Source organism: Limulus polyphemus, unplaced genomic scaffold, assembly GCF_000517525.1.
Source record: "Limulus polyphemus unplaced genomic scaffold, Limulus_polyphemus-2.1.2 Scaffold5968, whole genome shotgun sequence".
NCBI lineage: Eukaryota > Metazoa > Arthropoda > Merostomata > Xiphosura > Limulidae > Limulus > Limulus polyphemus.
In genome coordinates, this window is record NW_013671578.1 from 8,402 (window position 1) to 16,458 (window position 8,057).

Genomic DNA, 8,057 nt, shown 5'->3' on the forward strand with positions numbered 1-8,057 from the left:
AAAAAAAAATTGGGGTAATCAAGTTTCACTTGCGGAAACCTGTTGCAAAAATTAATGATTTAAAAGCTAAACAATGTACGTCTGAATTAAAGTATTTAATTTTCATTTGTCCTCGTCGTTTGTGATATTCAAGTTCAGAAAACCCTAGTCGATTATTCAAAGATATAAAGGTAAAAACGGATAATGAAATACATTTACAATTCTGATTTATTTATTATTAACAGTAATGGAAGGTGCCCTCGTGGTTTAAATTATGGAGACAAATAAATTTTAAATTTGGTAACTATTAAGCTAGAAAATTAAAAACAAGAGACCGTCATGTATTTAAAAAATACAAGCTGATTATAGACCGTCATTTCGTATTAACAAAAATTGAATTATGTAGGATAATTAATTTTTTGTGTTTGCAAAAACACATAATTGGCAATTGAATAAAACTATTTTAAAATTATTTGCCCCGGGTGAGGCTCGAACTCACGGCCTTCAGATTATGAGACTGACGCGCTGCCTACTGCGCTACCGAGGCACTGTATAATGTGTTGTGACTATCTTACTAAAACAATAATTTCGGTAAGTTTACCTGCGTGCTTGAATTCCCATAAAACGATCTCAGTTGAACCCGGCCATTAAATTTTATGGTTGAAAATAAGAAATTCAAAATTAAGTCATTCTTTCGTGTTACATTAGTTATAAGATTTAGTTTTTATTATGAATATAGATACAATTTTGGCGACTTAGATCTTTTGTTGTTAAAGAGGAAGCATAATATTTTTAATTTATTACACACTTTTAGGGACTAAGCCTATAAATATATTATAAAATCGACTCACGATACTTAAGTTTTATTTAATAATCGATTTAGGCTTCAGGAAAAATATCTTCAAAATCACAGTACAGGAAGTTATGAAACAAAACAAAGTTTTTTCATGTGTTCCTGTTAAAAATTAGCAGATAAAAAGTAGAAGGGAAGTGTCAAAATAGTTAAACAGTTTTAAGCAGATTTTTTTCTTTTACTTCAAAGTTTTATTAATAAGTAAAACTTCTTTTTGTTTTTTGAAATACCTACAAAAAAACATAAATTCGATGAGCATAAACAGAATTTCGCATTATTTCTTTTTACAAAATATAAAAGTAAGAAGTAACGATCTACTAGTTGGGTCATCTGCTGATATTTTAGGTAACGATATTTACAAATGGAAGATTAATTTCATAAAATATTCTAGACGTTTTTTTTTTTTACAGTTATTTACATAACGGCTCATAAAACGGCTCTGAGTATTTTTTTCAAGTACAAACGTTTAGCTCATAGCTCCATCATCTCTTGACCGATTAGAGATCTAATTACAGTTTTGGACTAAGAAGGTCAATCCCTTTCGATTGATGTATTTGACCACTCCCAAAGTCTCATAGATTTACTCTAATCCTGCCTAAAAGAATTTCATGTGCCGCGGCTATTGAGTATTTCCTCTTGTTTTCAAAAATAATTGTTCAAAAGCATTATATTGCACAATTTTGACTTTTGGTGCATTTTATAAACTAATGTAAATTTTGTTTGTAGCTAAGCTCAAAGCTACACAATGGGCTATCGGTGCTGTGCCTACCACAGGTATCGAAACCCGGTTTTAGCTGTGCCACTGAGGGGGGGGGGGGCTCTTGTAAATTATACAGCACGCTGTTGGCTCATAACTTCAATTGTCTGGCGCACTTATATACAAGAATAGAGGGCGCCTAGCAAATATTGGATTATTCGTGATGTTCCCCGATCTTTCTAGAACTCATTACGTGTTACCAGAATCACGTGACTTCCGCTGTCGTAACACCTTCTTATTCAAATCATTTATCTAGAAAAGTATATTTGTTTTTATTCTAATATTTCATAAGAAATCAGGAGGCAGCATTGTTCTATTCACTAACATTAAAGAAACTAAGTTTAAAGTTGTTTAGCAGTACCGAATATTTTGATTGAATTTTAATTGGGATTGGATAGCAGACAGAGAGATTGAAGAAATAGATGGACAATTGAGTCAAGCGCGGTAGTAAGTAAAGTGCGTGCATCGTTCGTTGTAAATTATAGCGTGTGTTTAAGTTAATATGACTGTGGAAATTAAGTGTATTGCGAAGTTGAATTGAAAAAGAATAAACTAGTTTTGTTTGAGAAATGACTTGTATCCCTGAAGTTCTGCGGAAAGAATTTTTACGAGTAATTAACAAACGACCAGAGACGTAACAAAGGGAATGTTATGTAAGTGCATGTAGAAATATTTAATTCAACAGGGCATGGTTTAAGAAATTATAAGTATATACATCTATTATAAAGTAAAAGAAGAAAAGGCCGAGAAAATATAGGAATTCCCAAAGACTTCCGGTCAAACCTATGTATAGATATATATATATACACACACACACATATATATATATATATTTAAAATGAAACTTTTAAACCAGTAAAGTATTATGATTAGGGATATAAGCTGTACAAATAACATGTTTGAAGTTTTGGTAATACTTTTATATTACGTGGTAAAGCTGATGAAAAAGTATGCTACGCAGTTGCATGTGAGTAATCCAGTTACTGATTTCTATCGAATGAAAACTTTACAGTCTGTATCAGAGTATCTCCTGACGAGGGTTTTTATTTGTGGCTGAAAATTTGAAGTAGTACAACAAATACAATCATGGCAGTTAGAACAAAAATATATAATGTATTTGAACGTTTGAGAACAAGCTGTGTGAAAACAGTTCAATAAACATGTTACAAAATTATCATAATGCTAAATAAAAAATATCTTTGTCTTTTATTTAGTTACTAAAACTATTACTATGGTTTGAAATTCACAACTTAGCAAATCGCGGAGAATAACATAACATAATGTTTTGGGACAACGTGGGACCTATTTGTCCATCTCGGCTATTTCATCCTCTAAACTAAATGAAAATAAAAAAATAAAAAATTAAAGCCAGCCCTTATCATTCTTATACTTATCAAGCCTTTTCTTAAACTGACTTAAATATACTGTCTCTAAAACATCCGAAGGCAACCCATTCCAAAAGCAAACAACTCTGTTAGAAAAATGAAACTGTCTTAGCCGAAGATGACTCCTACCTTGCCAAATAAATAAGAGGAATGTGAAGAAAACATTCATGATAAAAGATGGTTTTTTCATGTTCTGTCAGGCCTAACAATCTTCCTCACCTCGCTGGTTTATGTAATTTACAGCATACTGTAAAGTTTACAGTATTGGGCAGCCATAGGTCCAGCTGAAGGGACTAGTTTAAAAAGAGAAATAAAGATAGACTGGGTAGTGATTTGTGGTAAAAAACAAACAAACAAACTAGACTAAAATGCTCATTTTAAATATATTTAATTTAAAATTTGAAGTGGTCTAATTAAAAAGAATGTGTTAAGAAACATCTGTAAAATAATCAAATCTATTTTTTATTTTACTAGATAAAGTATTACATAGTTTATTAGTTTTGTGAGAGCGCGCTGTAGTCCAAGCACTGAATTGTAGAACTGGAAGTATATTGTAATATAAATTATAAGTTTATTATAAAAACCAAGTCAATTGCTTACGGTATTGAAATCGTAGATTTTTACGTACGTTCCTTTTGTAAGTATGAAAATTTGTTTATTTTTTGGGTGGAATATACACACACACACACACATATAATTACACTTTCTATTAACTCTAAACAGTAACAATGGAATGTTTAACTTTTAAGTTGGTTTGGTTTTTCTTCACATCTGGTTAGTCCTTTCCCATAATATAACTATAAAGTATAAGTTATAACAGTACAAGTTGAATATACTTATATAGTCTTTGAAGTTTCAGTCATTCTTTGATTCAGTTTTTAAGGTTCAAAGTGACTTAACCACCTCACTATAGCCTAAGCATTTGCTAGTAATACTGATACTAGTGTTAGTGATAGTAAAGTCTTGTGGAAATAATATTAATAACGTTGTGATCCAGCATATCTTATTAAATTGGTGGATGTCCACTGTGATGAATGTAAATGTACAGTAATATATTATATCCTGAGTTAGCTCAAATATCAATCTAGGTACTCCTTTTTTGTACAGTTTACACTTAGCATTATAATAATAGTAAGTGTCAAATTATAAAAAGAGTAACTAGCTCGATATTTGGGATGAATATGAGTGTACTTCTTACCGTATCTTGTTACTCTTAACCTTAGTACCTATAGTTAAGTTTAAGATCTCTATATAAATTTTAAAATTCATGCCCAGTGCCTCTTTGATTATAAAAGAACGATGGACAACAAAGGACCATTTGATCCTTCAAGGGTGTTTTCACACACCCACTTTCGAGAAAAGTAAAAATTATAACCAACTTTCTTTTCAATGGCAGTGGAAACAAAGCATGAATAAATGTTAGAATTCTACACGTGTGGTCATTTGTAAAGAAAATGTAACATTCATGTTTTGTTTTTCTTCCCCAAGTGTAAAATAAATGTATTTTTAGAAGTCTTTTTGAAAAACAAACTTGGTTCTATAAGATGAAGTTTTCAGTTAAAAACTTTTTCAAGTAAGTTTTGTGTTATGTCACAATGAAAAGACAGAAATTTTCTGTTTTTTTCACCACTAATACAAATGTGGAAAAACGTTCATTTACAATTTCAAGGTTTCTGTTCCACAGTCTTCATACCCAGTGTGAAGATAGTAGATGCTGAACACAAATTTTGTATTAATTGATGTAGCTACTTAACAATATGTTTTACATTTAATGTTTGTCACTTCTGACTGCTTGACAATGTGTGTGTGGCATATCCTTTCATGATAGAAACACTGTTTTAATATTTATTACACCCTTCAATATAAAATTTTTATTTTGTCATTACTTACTTTATAAAGATACCATATTCAATCAAAAATTTTTTTTTCTGGTATGTTTATAACCAGTTTCATATAATATTTCAAACTTCTCACAAATGTAATTAATTAATTATTTTACATGCAACATGAAAACACCATTAGAAAGTGTGTCCCAAATTATCCAGCAATAAATTGTAAGCATTTGGCTTAACTGGTTATTTATGACTATCTGACATGGTCCTTTCAGTCAAGCACAAGTAGCTAGAGATGCTCAGGTCATGACTAACACTAGTAGCTTGAGTAACAATAGTCACTTGATGAGGCAAGGCCATGAGTATCACTAGTCGCTTGATGTGGTGACAGGTCATTTGTTCTTCTTATAGTTGAAGCTTAGGCCATACTTCCCTATAAAACAAACTTCCATTGTTAAAATATCTAACTTAGAGGCATTTTTAATACAGGTATACATTTGTATGTTTATGTTCAATATTAACAGTAATTATACTTGCTTTTTAATAATAAAGAAATGTCTTGCTACATGGCTGCTTCCAAAATTTCCCAGAATTACAAACCTGTTAAACTAAGTAAAAGAATAGTGACTGGATTAGGTGATTCTTGCACTTATAGATCTGTGTGTATATATTCAAAGAACCGATATACTTTTGTTTTGGTAAGTTTATGGTGATCACGATGAACTTAAAGACTTCATAATAATCAACATAAGATCTTATTACTGCACAAACATATTCATTCTAATTGACACAGTCAATTATGATATGAGTTATAATTATTATTCTAGAGCAATATAGAACTCTTCAAATATGTATCAAACATTTTCAGTTTATAACAAATGGCCTGAAAAATGTAATATGATCACCATCCACCTACCAAAAATACATCATGATCACCATCCATCCACAAAAATCACCAAAAATACTTCATGACCACAACCAACCCACCAAAACAACCAAAAAGTAAATCATGATCACCATCCATCCATGAAAACAAACAAAAGTACATCATGATCCCCATCAACCCACCAAAACAACCAAAAATCCATCATGATTACATCACCATCTACCTACCAAAAAAAACAAAAGGTATATCATGATCAACATCCACCAACCAAAAGTGAATAGTTTATAAATATTATTTAAAAACTTTTATTTTAATATTTAAATTGTGGGGTTTATTTGTTTTGAAATATATATACTTGTGATGTACTTTTCTATTTAACTACTTGTATTTTGGGATGTCTGTATATGTAATCAGTATTTATGTCTCTTCAGAGATGTACTGTTTTACTATTGTTTTTTTTTCTTTCTCTTTTCTTCTTCCAAACACTTTTCACTTGATTGCTATTCCTTCATTTCCTGGTGGATTCACTTGAAACTTGGTAGGATTATACCTTGGTTCAGTACCCCAGAAACTTTTACATTTTTTTTTTTTTGACCTTTTTAAGGATTTTATGGGGTCAAAGGTAAAACAATCCAAAAATTTATATTTTGGGTTTGTGTACAGCCATATTTACAGCAATCAAGATGAAAGTTGGCAAAAAATATAAATTTTCATGCGCCAAACACATTGACATACAAATGAGTTGGATTTAACTATTTTGAGTCTCTTTAGGGGGTCAGAGCTCACAAAAAAGCATAAATTGGGGTTTTTGGTTAATTACTAATTAATCATATTTTGACCAATTTACATGAGATTTGGTGCAAAGATACCTTTTTATAGGTCCTACACATTGGCAAACAAAATTGGTGGACTTGTCTATTTTTAGTAATTATAGGGGGTCAAGATGCCACAAAAGCATAATTTGAGGGTTTTTTGACAATTATTCTGCCATATCTTGGCCAATTTACATGGCATTTGGGAGGAAAATACTTTTTTTTTATGGGTCAGAAACAGAGATATAGACAAATTTGGAATTTATGTCTTTTGCTCAATTTTTTGCTCAAAGCACAATTTGGGGTTTTTGTGAACTATTCATGTGTGTGTATGTCAATTAACATACATGGGATTTGATACAAAAATTCCATCTTGCAGGTCCTAAGCAGTGATGTAAACAATTCTTAATTTTTCTGGTGTCAAAATTGGCCATATTGAGTTTGCGTGGTGAAGATGTTGGCCTCTTTAATTTGTGTTTTTTCTAAAGTTCCATACCTGTGGTCTACAGTATTTTATGTTGAGTGTTTATTAATCTAACAAAATCCTTATATCTCAATGTCTAGTATTGTGTTTTACTAATTATATTTTTTAAGACTGTTTTTGGTCCTATTTTTTATTTTATTTTGTTCCTTATACTTTCAGAATGTGTGTAGTATCCAAAGCATTGAGTTTGTAAATTTGATCTGTCTATCATGGAGTTTCAAGCAGTTGTCATGGCAGCAGGGCGTGGGTCCCGTATGACAGAACTAACAACAGGATGTCCAAAGTGCCTTCTACCTGTTGGAAATGTGCCTATGATTTGGTATCCCCTAAACCTTCTAAAAAGAAATGGTTTTCAAGGTTAGCTTTCTCACAGTTACATTCTCAGCTTTGATACAGACAGTGATGTTGTAAATGTAAGGTTTTATTAAATATTTTGTTAAGATGTTTGTATTCCCTTGTTAATAGCAAAGCTCAATGAACTTTAAGGATGTGACATATTGATTACAAATCAGTTCTCTTTATGTACAATGTATTGATTACAAATCAGTTCTCTCTATGTACAACATATTGATTACAAATCATTTCTCTTTATGTACAATGTATTGATTACAAATCAGTTCTCTCTATGTACAACGTATAGATTACAAATCAGTTCTCTCTCTATGTACAACGTATTGATTACAAATCAGTTCTCTCTATGTACAATATATTGATTACAAATCAGTTCTCTCTATGTACAATGTATTGATTACAAATCAGTTCTCTCTATAGCATATTGATTACAAATCGGTTCTCTCTATGTACAACGTATTGATTACAAATCGGTTCTCTCTATGTACAACGTATTGATTACAAATCGGTTCTCTCTATGTACAGCGTATTGATTACAAATCAGTTCTCTATGTACAGCGTATTGATTACAAATCAGTTCTCTATGTACAGCGTATTGATTACAAATCAGTTCTCTATGTACAGCATATTGATTACAAATCAGTTCTCTCTATGTACAGCGTATTGATTACAAATCAGTTCTCTCTATGTACAGCGTATTGATTACAAATCAGTTCTC

General features: G+C 31.1%; 1 protein-coding gene and 1 non-coding gene across 3 annotated transcripts in view; one reads left to right on the forward strand and one right to left on the reverse strand.

The window, feature by feature from the left end:
* Positions 1-453: 453 nt before the first annotated feature.
* On the reverse strand, positions 454-526 carry Trnam-cau. The gene has a single exon. It is a non-coding gene; the product is annotated as a tRNA-Met (tRNA).
* Positions 527-3,489: 2,963 nt separating this feature from the next.
* LOC106473205 (translation initiation factor eIF-2B subunit gamma-like) overlaps positions 3,490-8,057 on the forward strand; it is a 30,617-nt gene continuing 26,049 nt past the window's right edge. For both annotated transcript variants that reach the window (XR_002613614.1, XM_013933886.2), the window contains exons 1-2: positions 3,490-3,611; positions 7,148-7,345. Coding sequence is in view for 1 of the 2 variants with exons in the window: in XM_013933886.2 (XP_013789340.1) it covers positions 7,198-7,345 (148 nt within the window). In the remaining variant the exon portion in view is untranslated. The remainder of the gene's footprint in view (positions 3,612-7,147; positions 7,346-8,057) is intronic.